The following is a 22,984-nucleotide window of genomic DNA, read 5'->3' as shown; positions in this document are numbered from 1 at the left end:
CAAAACACCCAACCAAAACAAACAAAAACTTAATCACAAAAACCAGACCACAATATCAAGGCATGCCATCAAGGAATCCATAATCAGCGTGGCAAGAATCCTGACATCCTTCCTCGTTGCAGTTAGCTGAATCCAACCAAAGGGGAACCAAACATGACTGGTGCAGCGGTGAGCTTCGTGAAGCTGTAGCACAGCAGTCAGCTGTGGCGCTTACAGCAACAGCAGACCAGAAACTACTGCTCAAAATCACTGGCAGAGGTGTAGAGTGTCAGCCCATTACAGAATCAAGAAAGTGGTTGAAGTTGGAGGGGACCTCTGGAGATCATCTTGGCAAATCCCCCTGCTCAAGCAGGGTCACCTACAGCCAGCTGCCCGAGACTGTGCAGCGAGCTTTTGAGTATCACCAAGGATGGAGATTTCACAGCCTTTCTAGGCAACACTGTTGATCATTTGCACAGTGAAAAAGGGTTTCCTGATGCCCAGAGGAAACCTTCAGTGTTTCAGTTTGTACCCAGCTGCCTCTGGTCCCATCACGGGGCACCACTGAGAAAAGCCTGGCTCCGTCTTCTTTGCACCCTCCGTTCACGTATTAATGTACGTTGATCAGATTCCCCTTGAGCATTCCCTTCTCCAGGCTGAACAGTCCTAACTATCAGCATGTCCTTGTATGGCAGATGCTCCAATCCCTTGAACATCTTCACGGCCCTTTATTAGACTCTCCAGTATGTCCACGTCTCCCTTGTCCCAAGGGGCCCAGAACTGGACACAGTACCCCACACGTGGCCTTACCAGTGTTAAACAGAGGGGAAGCATCACCTCCTTAGACCTTCTGGCAACACTCAACCTGCCCATCAGGAACCCCAGGGCCTTTTCTGCAAAGCTGTTTTCCAGCTGGGCAGCCCCAGCCACAGACTGGTGCGTGGGACTGTTCCTCCCCAGGTGCAAGATTTGCACTTCCCTTCATTGAACTTCGCAAGGTTCTTTGTCAGCCCTTTTCCCCAGCCTGATGAGGTCCCTATGGATGGAGGTACACCACCTTGTGTATCAGTCACTCATCCCAATTTTGTATCACAAGCAAACTTGCTGAGAGCACACTCTGCCCCATCATCCAGACCACTGATGATGACATTAAAACGGGACTGGACCCAGTGTTGGACCCTGGAGTACACTGGTAGTTACTAGCCTCCAAATAGACTTTGTGCCACTGATCACCACTCCCTGGGCCCAACTGTTCAGCCAATTTTCAATCCACCTGACTGTCTGCTTCGTCAGCTTCTCTATGAGGACTTTAAGGGAGACAGTGTCAAAAGCCTTACTGAAGCCAAGACAGACAATTACGCACTGCTCTTGCCTCATCTACCCAAGCCAGTAATTTCATCACAGAAGGTTGTCAGACTGGTCAAATATGACTGCCCTTTGGTGAATCCCTGCTGACTACTCCCAATGATGTTCTTGTCCTTCATGTGCCTGGAAATGGTTTTCAGGGTTAGTTGTTCCACCACCTTCTCAGTGATCGAGGGAAGGCTGACTGGCCTTAGCTCTCTGGGTCCTCCTTCCTGTCCTTTTTGAAAACAGGAGACATATTTACTGTCCCCCAGTCTTCAGGCACCTCTACCAATCAGCACGATCATTCAAAGAGGATGCAAAACCACCTCACAAAGACACTAGCCAGCTCCTTCAGCACTTGTGAGTTCATCCTGTCACCGACCATGGACTTATGTATGTCCAGGTTGCGTAAGTTTCCTCTAACTTGATCCTTTTCCACCAAGGGTATGTCTTCCCTGCTCCAGACTTTTCCCTGATCTCCAGGGCCTGCGATTGCTGAAGGTTGGTATTGCTAGTTAAGGCTGAGGTGAAAGAGGCACACAGTAATAACTCTGCCCTCTCCATGTCCTGTGCCACCAGGGTCCCTGTCCCATTTAGCAGCTCCACTGCCATCAGTATCTCCACTGTCCCGCAATGCTTGTGAGGAAAGATGCTCAGTCTTGGTGTTCAGGTCTACCAAGACACATCCTAATCTGTGCCCACCTCTGCGTGAAATATTAGTGTCAGGTCTTTGAAGAGAACGGAATTAACAATTCTACAATTCTGCAGCACTTCCTTCAGCATCATCTCAACTGTAATTTTTTAGTAGCTTGACTACCAACACATTCAGGAAGAGTTTCCTGGATAGTTGTAAAGCCAAACATGCAAGTATGTAACTGTTTTGTACTGAACGGCCTTGATACATGCAAAGTAAAAAGCCTAAAAGAATACAACACAAAACCAACAGCAACAAAGAAAACAACCCACACCCTCTGTCTGCTTCTCTGTGACCAGAGAAGTTTTTGCCACTTTTCTTCAAACTCTTCTGTAAATGCCAAAAAATTTGTGTGTTCTTAATACATGTCCTGAAAGAATGAAAGCTTTACCTTCATGCTTTTCATATTCTGCTTGGATTTTTGCAAACAGAGCTTCCAGTTTCTTTTGTTGATCCTCTGCATGCTTGGCAGCTTCCCTTTCTTCAGCTCGGCTGTTACGGAACACATATGAACCAGCTGATGTTTTTTCCATCCACTGAAATGAAAAAATTCAAACAAAAAAACAGACTTTTTAAAAAAAAATCTCAACCTCATCTAGCTTCCTTCTAATACTCACTGTTATGCAAAACTGCTTTTAAAAAAATGAACAGGCAGTAGAGTGCAAGTTCTTTCAGTATAATAGATAAAAGGCAAAACCCCACAGCACTGGCTGGGTAAACATTCGCTTCAAAGACAAGACAGAGTGGCGCAGTGGTCAAAACTGCATGATTTAACAGCTGAAGAAGCCATAGCTTATAGTAGTAGGTATCAATGATGTAATTTAGAAGACAGCTGGATCCCACTGGCAGATACACTACTAAGATACAAACCAATCTTGATGCTTAAAAACATACCAGAACTGCATTCTACCCAATTTGTCTTTGCACATCAACTGTCTGCTTTCAGACACTGGATTAGACGATGTGAAAGAACGATGATGTTTTCCTGCATATGCTCTTAAACTTTTTCTGCCTTAAATGGTTCCATAGTCTACAGCCTTGTTCACAGCCCTGCCAGAACCTGTTTGTCTGATCTAAGGAGACAGGTGAGCCAAACAAAGAGGTCACTGCTGCTGAAAGCAGTCCCTTTCCTTTCCTCTTTGCTGCACAGTCCCATCTTCTCCTTTGCACTGGCTCTAGAACATGTCTGAGCTCATCAGACCACATCAGTCTGTTAGGGCAATAGACAGCATTTTTTTGTGTTTTTTGTTTTTGTTTTTTGTTTTTTTGTGGGGTTTTTTGTTTTGTCTTTTTTTTGTTTCTTTGTTTTTTTGAATTATTATTAGTTAGTTACTCTACATTAGCTAAGCCACAGGATCAGATGAGCTCCAGGTTTAGCAGAGAGAAGCAGCAAGAGAATATAGTGAGAGCAGGATAAGAAGGACTAATCCTCACGAGGCAGGGAATTGCTGAATTAGGCTCTACCTGCCTCATTAACTGCATCTCATGTATTTCCTGCACTCTTCACAGTTGGACACCTTTAATTAGGGTTACTGTAGTTCCTGTACTCCTTGACTCTTGAGGCAAAAGGAGACTAGACAGCCCAAGTTTTTCTATCAGTTTGATTTGTTCGAGCAACGGTCTCAGTGTTTAAAAAAACCAACAATAACCTACATCAGCACAATCTCTTAATATAGTGAGATAAAAAGCACTACTTTCCTCCCCAGTCTGGAAGCCATTTACTGTGATGCGATTACAGATTACAGTCCCCTTTCTGGGACCTAAATAAATGCTAGTTCTCTCAGGCAGTTCACATATTAAGTGCTGCAATTTCCTCCATTACAGCAAGGATCTAAATACCAAAGTAATGATGCAAACCAAATATTGGTGTTACCTTTGCAGAATTTTCTGTATCAACCAACAGTTATACAACACTTTGGGAAAAAAGCATTGGGGGAAAAAAACCCCAACTATATGTACATGCCAAATGTAACATACTCTGAGAAAACAAAACCTGAAAGTTGTATCCTGGTTAAACTGTTAACATTAAGAGGACTGATTACTAAGCAAATATATTGCTTCCTTTTGTAGTTGGTATTGTTATAAAAGCAAGTAGTTACAGTGAAGTCTGACCATATTTAAAACGTCTGGATATCAAGTGGTATTTAAAAGATCTTCATTTTATTTCACACCATAATCACACTGTATTTTCAGTAATATTTTTTAAATAATAGATCTTACACAACATAGCCATCTACATGTAAGAAAAAAGCAACCTTACTAATGGTTTTAAGTATTTAATTTCTTTGAAGGGATACAAATACTAATACTAGAAAAAAGAAGTGTTTCACTTCAACTTGGAGTTGCAACTATCAATTTTTTTTTCTCCTTTAAAACAAGCGCTATGCTTTTTAGACTACAGAACTAAAATTAACATATTTCTGGCTTTTTGAAGCTGAAAGCAAAGCCAACCAGAAGATACCAAGTGCAAATGCAATTCTTCTTACAGCAGGATACTCCACAGTCCTGAAATACTAAATACATGTGTACTGCAAGAACCACTCCTGTTCATTTTACATATAATGGTACCTTATCTTAAATCTTTTAGCTTTCTATATTATGTTATTCTATATTAAGCAATTAACTTATATAACTTAGATCTCACACAACCTGTTAGATTCATAGAATATTTATCCATACCTGAATAGGGTAAGTTCTTTGAATAACTACATCAATACACCCCACTGCACCGCCCTCACTGTAAAGTGATGACAAAGGCAAAGGAAAAGGTCGGGGATCCCGATGAAATCCTAGTTTTGCATGCCATCGTGCACATCGAGTGCTGTTCGCCGAGATCTGAATAAGTTAAATGTTAAATGATAAACTGTCATTGGGAGGTCAAAAAGATATCCAACTTACTATATCTAGAGGAAAGACTATTTTCACACTGACCTCGCTAAGAATTTTTGCACCTGAACATACTACATTTTAATTTCAAGGTTTCTTTTCACATCCAAGAATGTATTTTTAAACAGGAACTGAAAATTTGACGAGTTAAAATTCTCTAGGAAATGAGCACGTATGAAACAAGCCATTCCCTCATACCAGAGGAGCAAAATTTTTATGCTGACACTTCACCCAGGACTTTAATCATTCTCAAATAAGTCAAGACCCTCTCTCTCCACAAGTCCATCCTTACAACCTGGTTCCACCCCTCTCTGTTCTTCCCCCAACTTCCATATTGTCTGTGATGGATACGTACTTTTTGTATCTTGGTGCTTAATCAAACTGAAGAGCTGGAACCGTGAAAACATGCAGCAAACCCTGGCAGAATTTTGTACTATAAACTTGTCTCCCAACCCAATTGAATACTGCCAGCTACCTTGTGTCATGTCTTACAAATCTGGCTATTAAACTCTGACAAAACTTTTTTGCTTATAAAGCCCCGACAAAACTGTTTGTTTCCAAAACATGGCTCAACTAAATAGCACCTATCACATCTCTCAGTCACATCCAAACGAGCGGAACTAATACTTTGTTTTACCTTTAACATAAGGGAATCTGGGGCTTCCAGTGGCGTACATCCGTTCTGAAAGCCAACGAGTTCTGCTCCGTGCACGATGATCTTCTGACCAACAGTCAGCCTTCTTCTGTGCAAGAAAGCTTTGAGAGGTGGGTCCAGAAGAGCTCTAATCCCATACCAGCCATCAGTAACTTCAATTATTGCTGCTGCTCTTTTACTTTCCACATTCTTATTGCTACTGCTAGGACATGCAACGGTGTTTAGCGATATGATTTTAGAAATACACAGTATAAGTGTTTTACCTGCCGCATCATCTCTTTCCATTATTTTTTTGATTGCTGATCGTTTACTTTTATCAACTTCCAAATCATACCTACAAAAAAGAATTAAATGACACTTTGTTAAAGCAAACAAAATCCATCATTGTTTTTCCTTAGAAACAATTGTAGCAAATCCATCTGCGTGACTGAAGTTACACTGTAGCAAAGCAAATATTATCTAAGTTTTTGCAAATATGACCCTGTAAATTTTTAATACTGATATGCATAAGTTTAACAATATAAACATTCTGATACAGTAAATGCAAGGTAGAAGTGCTTATTTTGTACTATTATGAACTAGAAAGCACAGTATCACAAATTATAACTCCAAATACATTGCTATACACATACCTATATTTCAGCTGCAACAGTACTGTTTCTGGTGTCAAACATCTGTTCGCAAATTCATGTGGAAAAGAGACTTCCATGGCTGCCAATTTCCATACAATCCACCTATAGTGGTTGTAAACCCAGGCCTCTGTTATTAGGTTGGGATCCACACCAGGAGTGTCACAGAGGGCTCTGCAGATAAATTGTTAATAAATTAACCTGAAATTCACTCTAAGTTTTTACTTGCATATTTCTTCCTAGCATTATATTCAGTGTATGTACATAGGCAATGTTAACAAAGGAATATTTATTACAGTGAAAACAGGAAGGTTACGCTCCATAACCTGATCCAGTTATTCTGAATACTGAAGTTTTGTCCTCATACGCTTTGGCAGCATGCACACACATAGATGCACGCATTCTTGAAATGGATACTTCTGACTCTAGCAGTAGCTCCAGGAGCATGCTCTGTCTGCTTCGTGCAGTTATGCACATAGCATAGAGGGACAGAGGTGTGCTCTGCTCCCCTTCAGCCCTGGAGTTTCCCCTGCTTGCTTGATGAGCTCATTACAATCCATCCCCCTCTAACTTCACGGTTTCTGGAGTTGTGGTTTGGATATTCTGGTTTTGTTTATTTTTTTTAAAGCATGCATGTGGACAACACATTTTAAAGAGCTTTCAATTGCTACTGAAGAACTTTCTTCTCTCCATTGGGTGACCACTGAAATAGACTTTCATTCTGTGTTGAGTCCAAGCTGTACCACCGTGACCTGCATGAGTTAGGTTGGAAACATCTACTTTTTTCCAGCTCTCAGTCACTAGGAAGGCCATTTAATTCAAGGAGGAAGAGAATTAGACCAGAGATTCAAAGAACTAAGCCATTAGACTTATTAGAACACAAGTTAAGGCCTATCAAAAAGTCAATTTCCAACTTGTCATAAAGCCTCAAGATTTTAAGAACTGTACTGCAGCTGCCTGAGGAAAAGAGACAATTTAAACCCCAAAAAGTTATATATAGGAAGATATGGAGCAGACATGACCATCAAATTAATTACTACTACATTAGAAGAGAGCAAATCAATCTCAAGACTTTAGGAGACACTCTGTAATCCTTTGTGAAGGACAATACAACTCAGCTGAATACAGAATTCAGTTCAAGATTAAGATTCTAAATACAGACAACTAAATGAAGACCCATATATTCTAGTTGATGGAGATCCAGTTAATATACTTAAAGGGACAAAAAGGCTGATTCAGCTGACCAACCAGTAGGTATCTATTCTCAAGCATATGCTTTAACATCTAACAAAATCCAGAAAACATACAGGAACTGAAGCCAATCTCTTGGGGAACAACCTCTACAAACTGCTCAAGAGGCTATCTGGGATTCAGGGTCAGAACAACACTGCCACCCAGAGCAGGTTCTCACACCAAAACCACTGTGGCTATTCTGGGGTATTTAGTAGTATGTTGGTGGTTTCTCTCTTCTGTTTCTGAAAAATGAATGTGGGGAAAGCCATATACCTGATGGCCTGAATCACAGAATCAGGAACACATCTGATAATGATTTATTAAGACAAGCTGCCTCTGGAACAAGAAGTTCCTACTGGCCTAAAAAGGCCAATATTTGGCACATTAGGCATAAGGTGTTTTGTGCAAATATTTTAATGCCTTTCCCATTATCAGGAAAACTGTGTGGAAATGATCAAGATTACGTCCAACATGCTTAAGCAGCAGATTGTTCCCAGAGATCTACTGCTTCTTGACAGAAACAACCTCAAAACTCACGTTTCCTATTAATTTGTGTAGCGGTGTTACTTGTCAGCCTAGAAATAGCAATTTCACATGAGAAAAAAAAATAATGAGCAGCATGCTTTCTAAAAATGCATGCAACTCCAGAAGACTGACATGTAGGCAAGAGGTCCTGCACCGTTAACTGCACAGGGATGAACATGTCTTTTATGTTTTATTTATTACCATAAATGCTTTTATGAGCATTCCATCAAGCAAGGTAGATCCCCAAAACACTCAACAATCATGTCACCACTAGAAGGAAATGCAGAATCAGGGACGGTATTGCTATTAGCAGAATACTTGCCAAATGGGGAGGAAACAGACAAGTAACAAGTTAGGTCAAGTTCTGCACACTCTGCCTCCGAGTGACTACACAATAGCATATGCCTACACATCCCATAGCTGTCCATAAAACAGCTGGGGCATGCGATGCTACAGGGTGCAAAATGGAAACTGTGGGAGGATTAACTCTGCCTTATAGGATTTAGAAAAAACCCATGGAGACAAACTCTGTTAGAGAGACTCAAGGACTTTCAGAGTAGTGTGCAAAAATTCTTAAAAGCCACTTCTAAACAAGCAAAGGACAAGAGGGTGGTTGGAAATGGTCAGCATGGATATACTAAGAGTCGATCATGCCTAACCAACCCAACTGATTTGTGTGATGAAGTAACAGGTGCTGTGGGCAAGGGGAGGGCAGTGGATGTTGCATATGTTAGCAAGACTTTGATAATTTCTTAATAGTCTCTCTATCGTTGAACTGGTGATAGATATAGGCTGGATAAGTAGATAAGCTTCAAATAAAAGCAGTCCTTGAGTTTGGAACACACCTGTCTCTGTCACACTTTGGTACTGGGAAGCAAATGTTGCAAACTTCTTGAATTCTGATACTACATAGGTTGGCAATGCATGCTTGACTACAAATACTACTCAAATACATGTCCCTGCCTTGAGTTTGTATGAATGCATACCAACAGCGACATTGACTTGAAAAAAGAGCACCTCAAATATACCAAGTCAGTCAGAAACTAATGCTTAATATTTTCTGAAGTTTTGCTGCAAGAACAGTGCACTGGTAGTTCCTTGTTCTATTGCACATGCTTTTCATTAAGTTAAAGGTACAAACCTGCTTACAGTAAAACTAAACAATTTTTACAAAAGTGTTTAGGAGAGATGCACTCAAACTTTTTTTCCAGCTCATCTGAAATGACCTGCAAAAGGAGGGATAAAAGGACTAGGAAGAGTGCAAGAGCAAGCGTTGTTTGTGCATTTTTTTCTTTTTTTGCTTCTTACATATACTCAAAGGAAAGCTTGAACAGATCAGTGAGTTTTGCTACTGAAGTCTTGGCTTCATTCAAATCATACGTCAGCTTTAAAAAAAAATTACATTGAAAAAAATTTTCATCCCTGTCCTGACAAAGAAGCCCTAAGCACTTCCCCAATCAACCTTCATTCCCATCAAGAAACTCTAGAGCCCAAAGGTAAATCCTTTTCCACTTAAAGTCAAAACCTATTAAACAAAGTGGTAAGTGCTGAATTAACAGACAATTGTAATTTTTGGAGACTATTTACACTGTTGAAGAAATCCCAGAATTTTCCAGATTGACTTTGTTTTATTTAATGGTCAGTGAGGATCACTAACATTAGTCTACATCATAAACTGACAACCCTACCGCATCTTCATTTACACTAGCAGAGGTGTACTGAAAATGCACAGTAAAAAATAGTTAGAGGCTTTAAAAGCCCACTGTGTTGGACTTATTCTAGGGGATAACAGAATTACTTACTAATAAATACCATACTTGTCTCAAGTTCATAAGTAACAGTACCTGTAGAACTCCTTTTTCCCAGCTTTTCCATCATCTGTAGGTATTAGCCATCCTCCATCAGCAAGTTGCATCCCATTTCCAGCTAATAAATACTCCTTACTGAAAAAGTCTTTGATGAGAAACTGGAAAGATTCTGCATTTGTGCTATTAACTTGTATGCAATTTTTTGTAACACCGTATGTGTACAGCTGAAAAAATTTGATGAAAAAGAAATAATACAGTAAGAATTCAGCTGAGAGTTTTTATATCTAATGTTATAAATTCAGATAAAATATTTGCTTGAGGTTGAGACAGCTTTTGCCTGACCTTGTAATTCTGTATGTAAACCGAAGAGAACGAAGGAATTCCCAGAAATTATTTTAGCAGAACAGCATCAGTGTGCTTTAAATGTGTTTAAAAAAATTCCATAGGTTTTGTACCTTCACTGTACCAAAAGCAAGAGGGCTTTGATACACTTCGCTAAGCTTAAATTTTAACCATTATCTTAAAATAGCTATTCATGTGGGTTAAAAGCCAATAGCAACTATCATTGTTGGATTTTTTCCTTGTTTGATGTTTTTCTTGTTTGATTATAACACTACAGAGACATTTATGACTTTACTATTTGGAATAATCTTTAAAACTGTGGATATGCAAAGGTACTTAAAAATTAGCAGCTGGTATAACAGCCACTGTAAATACCTATCTCAAAACTGAAGAATTTATCTATTCAAAAGCTACTGAGTTTTTGTTTGCTTTCTTCAGGAAACACATCCCAGGAAAGACACAGTAAAAAGAGATCAATATACCTCTTCCATAGAGTAAAACCTAGGAGATTTCTCTTCTACTGCAGTTTTCAGAGAGATTCTATTTCTTGCAGATGTTTTCATGACATAAAGGGTGCCTGGCTGGGAGCTAATATTTTGCCTATATTTTTTTTTAATTCTCATATCCTGTAGATCTCTGGCAAAGTGGAGATTTGTCATCATCTTGACCGTAGCTGCAAATTAAAAAAAACCTCCAAAACATCAAAACCCGTTAACAGTATATATTGATTTAAGATATACAGTCACACTATACAAGCAGATTAAGAAAAGCATATTTTCTAAGCCACACTCTATTTTTAGAAACTGCAATGTCTAATTCTTCAAAACTAATGCATTTAAAAAGCAGTCTTTACTGAAGGTGTTTTAATATTGATATGAAATGAATAAGTCCCTGAACTCAACTTAAATACACTTATTTTTCTCAGACTGAACTATCTTCATAGAAAACCGCAAATGAACAGAAATTAGTTGATGACTACAAAGTCATAATCCTGAGATTTTCACCTGTAAATATGGGATCTAATTCTGCAAATGTTCATGCACCTGTTCAAATACGAACAGTAAGTCCATCTGAAAAAGCCCAGATTATGTGATTGTAATAGTTACAGAAATTATACACATTGAAATATTCAAAAGAGCTCGGAAGGCATAAGCCCACATGCTAAAGTCAAACAGTTGAGCATTTAAACTCTGCCTCTTTGAAAATGACACAGCCATTTATATTGTTAAGCCTACATTTTAATTAGAAAACAGAATGAAAACAAGCTTCTGTAAAACTGAATGAAGCAAGGCTAGTCTTTTAAGGTTCCTAGAATATTTTAAGAGGCATATAAAATTAAATATCAAATGAAACATAAGCCATCTTGTTTGTGAAGCACTGTGTGAAACCAAGTTTTTTTCATGTTCTTAATTAACTTCAGAGATGAGTTGCATATGCTTTATCAGCAGTGTAACATGAAACAGTAGGAAAGCAGTTATTTCCTAATTTTCTTGCAAAAAAAAAAGTTTCTTTTTATTTAAAAAAAAAAGTCTGCCATAATATGCAAAACCCCTAAAGGTTTGATTTTGATAGTATTCGCAATAGTTAAGTGATCAAAATCTGAAAATACCTGATTTGCCATTTTCTAGGTCAGTGTCTGCTATATGCTGGATGTAAGACTGGTGATCTTGAGGTTCAGCAATATTTTGTTCAGTTGTGATCCGACCCAATTCTGTCTTTTCAGTCAGATTTTTGCTGATCAGTGAATCACATCTTTTGCTGCTGCCCTGTTCGCCTGTAGAAAATGTCAGCTTGGTTTTGAAGGGTGGAATGAAAGTTTTAGCAGTTTTGCCAGATTTGTACAAACTTCTTGTTTCTTCACCCTCTTTTGCTGAGGCCTTACCTGGAGTAGAAAACCCAGAAGTAGCATTTGAAGATTGCCTTAGTGCACAGTGCTGAAAAATGGTATGTTTAGATTTTAATCCTTTGAAGTCTTGATCTGGTAGAGTAAGGTTAGGATTCTTGACTTCTTGTCGTTCTTTAGTAGCCCTACAGAGATTAAAACATTGAAACATACCGGTTGCAGCTTCCTGGCAGAAAACTTTGTTAGGATTTTCGTATTCTTAATTTAGTGACACAAGTTTCAACACTACCTCAAAGCAAAGACAAAGTATCAGTCTTTAACATTTTAAAAACATAATACTTAATTTCCCACTATTGAGAAAAAAATACAAGTGTAAAATTTGTTTAGCATCTCACTGGTCTACTGCAGCAATATTTATTATATGGCAATTTGTTTATTTTGAAGTAAAATTATTAAGACTTTTATAAAGTTGGGTAGCAAATTATTACCATGTATTTTTAAAAAGTTACAAGGGCTTGTGAGATTTTATGAAATTGCATTAGAAGAATTCTAAAATGTATTATAAGTTTCTCACCCAAAAGGTTGACATGTTATGGGTTTTAAAGGAACATGGTACATAAATTTTCTTCTGTCTCTGAAAATGCCTGCAAGATAATTAGAAAAATAAAGTTTGAAATGTAACATTACATGGATAGATATTTACAGTACTTTTTTTTCTATATTAATGGTATAAATATATAGAAAATTTTCCAGAGTAGATTTAAATAGCTTTGTTCTCATCCCCTCCCATCCCCCTGCTAAAATCTTTGTATAAGACATCTTCACACTAGTTGCAGACAGATCTAAAGGGTAAGTGACAACAACGCTGAACTCTCAAAAGTTCCTGTTTGTGAGCTTGAAAGATGTTTTAGGCTTCTCAAAGGGAAATGTTTATCATACATTTAACGCCAGGTAGACTCACCATTCAGTTAGAACTCTCAACTTTTTTTTTATTTTGTAGTAGTAACAGAAATGGGTACATTTGCACAAACTCCTCTTTCCAACATTGAAGGACATGCTTATCTTGGCCAACATAACTAAATCCTGCCTGCCCAGAACTGGAACTAATTTGTCCTATATGTCCTTAGGCTACAAAGAAGGAAGTTTCAGATGAGAAGTCATATGTACAAGATGCCACGTGTTCTGGAAGTCAAAGACTGTACTGGAGATTAGAACTGTTTTCAGTTGTTCCACCAAATAACACTTAAAATCCTGCTGCAGAGTAGGGTAATATTAACATATGAAGGGTATGAAATTATTCTCTGGCAGCAACTTACAAATTCCACTTAAAACTTCAGATCACGGGGCTTATGCTTCAAACAGATTTAGGACAGCATTCAGGAACCAATATACTGGTTACACCAATATATTTAAAGAATCCTACTACTGAATCCTAGATGAAAGCATGCAGTGCTTAGAACAAGTTCCTTAAAGAACACAGCTTATCCCATAACCAAACACTGTAGCCAAAAAATCACGACGCTAATATATACTAATCGCTAACTAGCTTCACAGAAAGCATCAACTCAAACTTTAAAACCTTGATTCCACTTTCATAAGCCTCCATATTACTGGCTCAAAATACGAAAAGTATCTGTAATGTAGGCACTTATCAGTAACTATAGTCTTCACAAATTATTTTCTGATAAAACTCCCAGTATCTTCTCATTTTCCTGCAGATACAGTTTTTGACTTAGAAATTACAGATCAATAAAACATATTCTTCCTACTGAGACTAGAATTTATGAAATTTAGGATTGTGAGAACCTGAATTCCTACCAAGGTGAAAATTAACCCACATTGTTGCAGTAGCAGTACACTGTAATAAGTTTAGATTCTACACAGTAAGGCATACCATTAATCATGTGATTTCAAGTCAGTGGAAACATTACTATAGCAACTACCCTGAATTTCCATGACTATATTGATAAAAGAAGCAGTTAAGCAATCTTATTATGTTAGTTTATTTGAAATTGAAGAATTCTAAAGGTAACAACCAACATCAGATTACTAATTAGAACACAAAAAAGACTAAAATTACCATCAGGGGTGCTTACTGAAGGTTTCAAGGATCTGGGGGGATTCTTTGTTCTGTTAAATTCAAGCAGTAGCTGTCTCTTAATTGGAGGTCCTCCTAGGACAAAACCACAGATTTTTAAAAGTGATGTTCCTTTTAAGCTCATTTTCTTTCCAATGCTGTATACTGTAATTTTAATTTCTAAAAAAACCCACTCAAGAAGTCAGAGCAAGCAGAAGTAGCAAGTTTTCAGATCACACCCCTGTATTCAAGAGCCTTTTTGAACACAGAGCTACTTCACAATTTGCAAAAGTTTCTTCTGTACAGAATGACTGCATATTACGTTACCAAGAATGATTTCAAGATGTAATTAAGTCTGCTGCAGAATCTTTTGTGGACAGTAGGTCTGTTCCATCCAACTCAAAGTTTGTGAGCCTTAAGTTATCAAACATACTCAAGACAGTCTGCTTCAGAAAGTGCACCACAGCGGACTTCAGCTGGCAGCACAGCTGTACTTTCTGCAAATAAAGAGTCCCTGCAGAATTCTAAAGAAGCAGAGGTTAACGCATCTTTTACAGAAGCTGTAACTATGGATGTGGTTCAAATGTGGCACTGCTGTTTCAAGCTGGACCTGGTAAGAGTCTTATCTGCCTTTTCACAACTACTTAAACTTTCCCAGAAAGTAGCCTGCCCACTTTGTACCTGAACTTGTGCAGCCAGGCAGCGACTTTTGCAATCTACCCTTCCATAAATACTTCTCATCTAGCCCAGGTCCCTGAACAGGTCTGAGTGACTGCAAACATTAAGTACCAACACTTCAGCTCCGAGACAGATCAGTTTTAGATGGCAAGAAACCATGCTTTTAGACCAACAACTATTCTTACCAGACCAGCAATCTCAATACAAGTGAAACTGTGTCCTCACCTACAAGGCACAAAAAGGTGAAAAGGGAAATGCTGCTACTCATTTTTCAATGAAAAAACACTAGATTCATGCAGAGAAAAAAAACAGAAGGAAGTCTGCTCAGACAGAAAAGGAGCAGCAGCTTTCTTCCATAACTTTATAAAACAACAAAACCTGCATACCTCTCAAAATTACTAATTGCAAATTTAGCTTGTACTGTGCATTTAAGGCTGGAAAGAGAGGAGAAACTATCACCTGCAGCAAAAATTTTTGTCATTGACACCTAAAGAAAGAACTTAAAGTTCTATACAACCTAAAAAGCAACATGATATGCAAAAAAACCCTCAAACAACCCATTGTGCAGAAAATTGATTTGAATATCTATAAAATAAAGACCTACCAAGTGAGTTTTCTTCTTCATAGTGCCTCTTCCCAAGGGTCTTCGTTTGGAAGTTTTTATCCAGCCTGCTACTGAAGGTCCGTGCAGCATTAGTTTGTACTCCAGAATCAGAAAAATCGTCTTCCATAAATGCTCTTGCACTTTCTTCAGCCTCCACTACAAAGTAGTTTTTTGGAGTCTGGAGAAGATTAGTTTCTCCTTTAGCAGTAGCTCTGCATGAAGTTGCTTCGGACTCTGTTTTCATCCCCAGATTCAGCTGCCCTTTTCCAAAAGGTCTAGTCTCCTCTTGCTGAAAGCTATTTTTAAGTGATGATAATTGCTTGGTTTTCTTACTATGTGACATATATTCAGGCATTCTGACATGGTGAGTGCTTGCAAAAGACTTCATTTCCTCAGGGTGGAAGTTTTTTAATTCAAGGTCTTCATTGCAGCTTTTCTCAACTTTGGATTCTAAGTTCACTTTATCAGTTAAAGATTTTATACATTGACCACTCTCTTTAACTGAACTCAGCTGATCTCTAATGCAAAGCCCACTGCTTACAAAGTCATCAGATTCTTTTAAAATTGCCTTTGCTTTTTGATAGGCATTTTTAGAGACAGTTACCTGCTTTCCACTTGCAGTGCTGAACCCAAAAGCAGGATATGAAATCAATTCAGTGCTGGCATTCTCTTCCCCTTTTGGTAACACTATCTGCATTTTCCTAGGAACTACTTCAGTGCACATTTCAGACTTTTCAACATTTTCCTCAATTAAAAAGTCTTCTTGTACATGGGCTGAATGATTACCTTCCATTTCAGAAAAGAGCTGTCTAGCTTTCCGGAGTGACTCTTCTGATAGTTGTACAGGCTTACCACTCGCTGTACTGAAAAATCCAAGACTGCTCACAGAAGAATCTGTCAGCTTTATCTGCTTATCTGGAACAGGCAAGCGCCCTGAAGTCTCAATATTCTGTTCAAAGCATCGCTTCTGAGAATTTGAAACAGACTTTGCATCTGCAAATGTGTTTGTATCTTGGTAACCATTTTCACTAACACTTACATTTACTTTAATAAAATGGGATGCAGCTGAATTACTCGCTTCACTTCTTGTAGCATTAAAAAACTTAGCAGAATTAGGACACTCAGTATGAATGACAAATGAATTTCCAGCAACTTCTGTTTGTTCAGTCCTTGAGTTAGTCTCAATTTCATATTTTACAGATTCACTGTAGTCATCTTGAAACATCTGTCTGACTCTTGCTAATGCACCTTCCGAAACAGAAACGGCTTTACCTTTTGCTGTACTAAACACAGTTTGTTTCAGATTACCCTCTTGATTTTCAACACTAAGTGTTGTTTCTTTTAACCTGGTTAAATTATTTTCATCTTCAGGAAGACTGACTCGTGACTGGTTTTGGCAAGCATTAACCATGGTGTCTGCAAAGCAGTCTCTATCAGCACAAGGTTCATTTAAACATTCTAAATCAAATTTCTTACTGTCACAGTTCACAGAGCTACTTTTTGAATTTAAGAGGAAGGATCGATTAGATCTATTGTTACTATACTCAACAAAAAAAGTATTTTTTTTATCTCCAGGTACAGAATTATCTTCAAGGTTATCTGATACCTTCATTAAATGCAGAGATGCAGCAGAGTGCACAGGAAAATCACGTATGTTTTCAGAATCATCGCTCTTTTTTGGGGAGTATTCCATCTTTCTCTCTGCAAACAGTTTTCCATCTTTAGGCAAATGAGCTCTACTTAAAGTATCACTCTCCTGTCTAGTAAGAGATTCAAATTCTGACTCCCCAGGTCTGACATCAGCTTTTTTATGTGCATATGAAGTTACCAAACTTCTTTCACAACCTTCACCTAGATTAACAGATGTATCTACTTCAACAGGATCAAGAACCACAGTGCGTTTAACAGGACTGCTCTCTACTGCCAGCTTAAATTGATCTCCAGGTTTTTCTAGATCACACTGAGCAATGCCTTCAATACATAAATCAGAGTCTTTTATGCAGTTCTTACCATGTTTCCTTTTCTTTATGAGATTCTCAAAATTATCATTATATTCCCTTCCTACATCAACATCTTCTGCAAAAAACTGTTCAGCTTTAGCCAAAAATCCATCGGCAATTATTATTTTCTTGCCACTAGCAGTATGAAAACCAGTTAGGTAACTCCCCTTCACTTGATTTTTTTCAAAATTCACCTCTTGCTCAAAAGGTATTTGATGATGATGATGGTAAGAACCTATTTTTATTCTGCTTTCATTCAGTAACAGCTTCTTATCATGGGTGGTGTCATCTTCCATACTTTCACAATTTATCTTTTGTTTATCAGAGTTGTCCAAAACATTTACACCTCTTCCTCCATACTGTATATTGAGCAAGTGTAGAGAATGATCCAATGCTGCATCAAAACTGGATATATCACCACCAGCTGGAGTTTGAAATTTTTGTGACAAGCGTTCATCTTCCTTTCTGTCTTCTCCCTTCTCATTAGGGGACAGGTTCTCCACTGTATCTGATATACTTAAATTATGTTCTTCTGCAGTTGTAACAGCATCTCCCAGACATGCTACACCTAATGAGTCTTCCTGCAACCTGCCTTCAACTTGGCCATCTCCTTGATTCAAAAATTGTTTGAAAGTTTTAAGATTCTGGTTATGTTTTTTAACAGATGATAGACTGTTGATGATAGCATTAGTACTATTGAAATGAACATTTTCAGTATCATTTATTGATCTTTTTGTTTGATTTTCCGTATTTTCCTTAAATGGTGTAGTAGTATTTTCATCATTTTTTTCCTGTGTATTGTGGGAAATGGCATCTATGCTTTTGAAGTCTGAAACACAAACAGTTTTTTGTCTGTTTTCTTTTGTCAGGCATCTGACAGAATTACAGTTAGAAGACATATGCCCATTTGAATTGTGACATCTAGTACTAGTTTCAGAAGATTTAAACAAGTCATCATCATCCTCCAAGTCCCTGAAGAGCTCTGTAGATCTGTTCAAAGCCACCTTAGAAATATTTATTTTTTTACCTCCAGCTGAAGTAAAGCCTACAAAATTAGAAAAACAGTCCTGTTTAGCTATTGGAAAGCTCTTATTGGATATTCTACTTTTATTTCTGTCTAATTTAGTAAATGTAACGTGTTTGTCATTTTTATGTAAAACCACTGCATTTTCTTTTTCATATTCCACCACTTTTAAGTCTTCATTTGTGTCTTCCTGCTTAGTACAATACTTGTCATTTTTCACTTGATTTTCAGACTTAAAAGTGCTACAAAAATCAGCATCTTTCCTTTTTTCAAAAATGTTTTCCACATTCTTTGTTCCACATGTTTCTAAAGTTCCAAATTGTTGAAAGGCATGACTTTGTACGTTACTTTGCTTTCTAAACTGTGTAAATTCAAATTGACTACCTGTTTCTTCCAGAATACTAGAAAGTTCAGCAATTTCAGCTTCTTGGCTTGCTGTCAAGGTTTGATTTGTTTCTTGCAAGGATTGTGGACTTCTAGGAAAGCTTTTACACAAGCCAACTTTATGTGGAATAAACTGTGTAAGCCTGGGATTAAGAAAACTTGTCTGTGAATCTAAAGAATCAGATAAATTACCACCCAACTTGCTTTCTGAATCTGAGAAAAACATATTCGCCTTTTTAACCTTATTTGAAAAGTTTCCGACTCTTTGCATTGAACAGGCTTCAAAGCATTCATTTTCAATATCTTTGAAAAGCATTCTGCCTTTTGCTATACTGAATTCAGAGAATTTAATCTGCTTATTGGAAGCAGTCTGAAAGCCACCAAAGCCCAGATTCAAACTGCAAGCATTAAGATTTCCTGGTGACTTCCCTTTATTCTTCAGGTTCTCATTTGGGTTTTTGCTGGAATACATAGGTACGAATTGTTTATCTTCTTCAGAAATTACCTCATTTAAAGAATTATTATCTATACAATCTAACAACTCTTTGGCAGACTCTACAGCTACATTATTGAAAGCAGCTGCTTGAGGGCTTTCCTTGTTTTCAGCTGACTTTGGCTCTTCATTGTTGGCTACAACTTCTGACCAGGCAGCTGCATCCGTTTTCTCACTTTGTCTTAATCCAATACTACAATTTTCTGAGTAGTTTATTCCCAAAGGTTCACATGCTTCTCTGCCATCAACTACTGACCGCCAGTCTGTAGCATGCCTTCTACCCGTTGGTATTTTACTGCAACAATCACTACTGACTCCATTTATGCAAAAGTTGATCTGACTCTGAGTATTACTGCAACTGCTATTTGTCACAGATATAGTGTCACGGTGCACGTCAATCAAGTGTTCATTATCCCTAGGAGAAGACCACACAAGTTCTTCTTTCGGGCTCTGAAGTACAGTATCTCCATTGTTCATGTTAGCACTCACGTACTTATCTTCCTCACCCTTCTCTAAGCAACAGCCTTTAGGGAGCAATCTGGAACACTTTCTTGCCATTAGACATGCTGAAGTTAGAGCTTTACTTTTTGTATTTGGAATTATTTTACTTTTTAAAGTTGTTGTGTCTTCTTTCTGTGTATTAGATACTTCTACGCATTTTAATGACGTAGCAGGTTGATCTTCTCTTGCATTTCCCTCCAAGCCTCTCTGATCTTGTTGCTTCAACCTATCATTGAAGGAATTATCCCATGCGCTACCCATTACATCTGTTTTTGAAGTACAAGTGCTGAAATTATTTTTCTTGATATTCGATTGCAAACACTTTCTCTCAGCAAGAAGCAAGCAGTCTACAAGAGAAGACATTACAGAGAAAACCATGTTAATAAAGTAGTTCTCATTTATTCAAACAAATGCAAATTAAATTTTTCCTAAAATTTTGGCCCTTTAAGATCATTTCCACACACACTTAACAGTGATACCATAAATATCAATTTTGTTTTCAAATGTGAATGCCTTGACAAGATTGGAGATCTATTTAATCTAATCATGTTCTAATAGCCAGAAGCGAGTAGGCTGCAGTTAATGTTATCAGCTGAAAAACAACTGATTTTTAATTGTAATAAAATTTGAAGAGATGGACTTAAATCCTCATGTTGAGACACAAGGAATGGGTTTCAAACTTTAAAGAGAAGTACTTCAAATCCTAACATTATTTTTCCAGCAAGAACAACAGCTTTTAAAAATAGGAGCGTGTGTTTGCTTTCATTATATATTTTTTTTTTTAAAGTATTTTGTACTTCTGTAAGAAACAGATGTACAGTCTCAAACCCCCTAATTTTAGAAAAACAACAATACAACTTTGCCATTCTTTATGATTTCTTAGAAGTTGTCAACTTGGACAGGATGGCCCTCAACACTATGGGTGCCTAAACAGCATTGACAAAGATAACTAAGTTTCCTTATTAGAGTAACAGTTCAAGGTGGAAGTTTCTATTCCAAAAACTAATCTGAGACTAAACCAGTAAGCTGGCATCAAACTACTTGACAATAATGCTGTTCTGCCACTGTTATTATAACAGACCAATTCCATACCTTAATTCCCAGTTGCAGAGCTACTTTATCACTAACGCAGGATTTTACACAATTTTATCTGAAACATTTACATAAGAGAGTCTTAATAATTAAAGAATCCTCCTCAAATGATGAAAAGCTCAATAATATACCTTGCTTATCAACACTGGCCACACGACAACCTTTAAATTCACACAAATCAGATTCCGAGTGCATTAATACAGGATGAATAGGCAATTCAGAGGTTACTTCTTTCTGTATTTTTTCTTCTTGATACAGTAAAGTATTATTTATTGTATAAATAAGTCTCTTGGATCTCTTTCTCAAGCTGGATAACATATTCAGGCTTTTAAAGCCAGACTTTGTAGGAGTATTTTCTCTATTTATTAAATGCAGGTCATTGCAGTTATCTGGAGATGTAGCACCACATACAACTGGGTGAGACACAACATCTGTTATGACAGATTTAGAAATTGCTTTTAAATGTGTGGAAAAGCTGCCATTGTAGACTACGGAATACTCCATTACATTTGTACTTTCAATTAAAAAAGAATTACAGTTTAAGAAGCTCATTTTGGAAACCTTCTCAGCTGCACATCCTTTTGCTAACTTTGGATTGCGAACGCTCAGGCACACTGAATTTACTGGAGTTACTTCCAGTTTCGGGTTGTTTTCAGAATTTTTCATTTCATAGCACTTTTCTGACAAATTGATACTCAACAGCTTTTGTGCTTTTATCAAGTCTGAAGTATTCAGTAAAGATGTTTCCAGAGTATCATCCTCAGTTATTAGTACTGACTTCTCTTCTAAATTTTTCTCTCTACGTAAGTCAGAGGGTGAAGAGCTACAAACAGACATTTCCAAGTGAGTTACATCAAGATCAGATAAGTTCAGTTGAGACCACTGGCTTGAAGACTGCACATCTTCTTTCACAGGCTTCTCATTCTCAGATGACTTGTGTGTTCTGTAATGCACATCTCCTGTGATCATAAGGGACTCAGACTCCTTTTCCTGTCCTATTAAACAGGCTGCTTTACCATCCCACGGATCTTCACCTGTGTTTCTCAGTAAAGAATCCTTCACTTCAATAGAATGGCTTTTTTCAGTCCAGTTAGTTGTTTTCATTTCCTGTGAAATGCCAGTCTTTCTTCTATTAGGCTGCTCAGAAGGAACATCCCCCTTTCCTTGAGCTTTATCTGTATTCATTTCACATTTCTCAACTGCATCCAGACCATGTGGCATCAGCAGGAGAGTTCCATTGGACTTAGCAGGCATGTTGAATGTATCCTCAAAGCTATTCATCTCACCAAATAAGCCGTCTAACATCTCCGACTCTAAATAGTTTAGAGAAGATGGGGAGAGAAAAAGAAGTAAAAAAATCAAGTTTTAGGAAATAATTTGGCAACAGCATTGGCATTTTTTTAGGTAAACACAGCTTTCAATTTTATGGTAATTACCTTTACTCAGGAGAGAGTTTGGAAAGGCACACCTACATGTCTTTAAAGTAGAGGTTGCCCTCCAACAGCAGCTGTTAGAGGAAACAGGAGGCAAAGGATATACATGCAGATGCCCTGGCCTCCTGAGGACTGTGGGTTAAGCAGGTTTCCAAGATGAAACCTAGCTGTCTCAAAAGATTATTTTTTCCCCCCCTACAGACAAAAGAATGAGTAGTAAACTTTACAAGATAAAAGTCTAGATGTTTTCCTTCCAGAATTTATACCTGATGATAGGCACTAAAAACCTTAAGAAGCTGTATATTTTGTCTATAACTGGCAGCTAAGGAAACTTCTTTAAGGATTATTTTATTAAACTTTTGATTTGATATAGAATAGTATAGTACCTAGAAAGATTTAGAGAATAACCTCAATTTTTTAATTGACTGGGAAGCTTTTAAGAAGTTCCACATGATTGGCACAAATATCAGAAAAATTATGAGAATTTTTTGTTTGTGTAGAGAAACAATATGCAGTGGCGGAAAAAATAACATAAACTCTACTTTTTAGAGAGCCTTAAAAGCTTACACATACCAAATAAAATATTACCTTCTCAAATGTACGAAACTAGACCCAGCTATCAAAATAGTTTACATTCAAAAAGAAAGCTAGGTTTTATTTTGAAAGTACTTTTTAAGGCTTTTTCATATCAAAGAAAAAAAATAATGAATCACCTAGAAACCATCGCTGTCCTCTGTTTTCCTTGGGCTCACAGCCA

At 37.6% G+C, this 22,984-nt stretch overlaps 1 protein-coding gene across 1 annotated transcript in view; it reads right to left on the bottom strand.

The window, feature by feature from the left end:
* BRCA2 (BRCA2 DNA repair associated) overlaps window positions 1-22,984 on the bottom strand; it is a 41,123-nt gene that overhangs the window by 6,589 nt on the left and 11,550 nt on the right. The window contains exons 10-20 of the mRNA XM_037377559.1: window positions 20,926-22,107; window positions 15,301-20,049; window positions 14,022-14,114; window positions 12,516-12,585; window positions 11,708-12,126; window positions 10,581-10,771; window positions 9,793-9,980; window positions 6,194-6,364; window positions 5,544-5,895; window positions 4,700-4,855; window positions 2,412-2,556 (exon numbers count right to left, since the gene is read on the bottom strand). Of these exons, the coding sequence (XP_037233456.1) occupies window positions 2,412-2,556; window positions 4,700-4,855; window positions 5,544-5,895; window positions 6,194-6,364; window positions 9,793-9,980; window positions 10,581-10,771; window positions 11,708-12,126; window positions 12,516-12,585; window positions 14,022-14,114; window positions 15,301-20,049; window positions 20,926-22,107 (7,716 nt within the window). The remainder of the gene's footprint in view (window positions 1-2,411; window positions 2,557-4,699; window positions 4,856-5,543; window positions 5,896-6,193; window positions 6,365-9,792; window positions 9,981-10,580; window positions 10,772-11,707; window positions 12,127-12,515; window positions 12,586-14,021; window positions 14,115-15,300; window positions 20,050-20,925; window positions 22,108-22,984) is intronic.

The sequence above is a fragment of the Falco rusticolus genome, chromosome 2, assembly GCF_015220075.1.
Source record: "Falco rusticolus isolate bFalRus1 chromosome 2, bFalRus1.pri, whole genome shotgun sequence".
Classification (NCBI taxonomy): domain Eukaryota; kingdom Metazoa; phylum Chordata; class Aves; order Falconiformes; family Falconidae; genus Falco; species Falco rusticolus.
The sequence above is the reverse complement of the archived record's forward strand: the minus strand, read 5'-3'. Positions and strand labels throughout refer to the sequence as shown.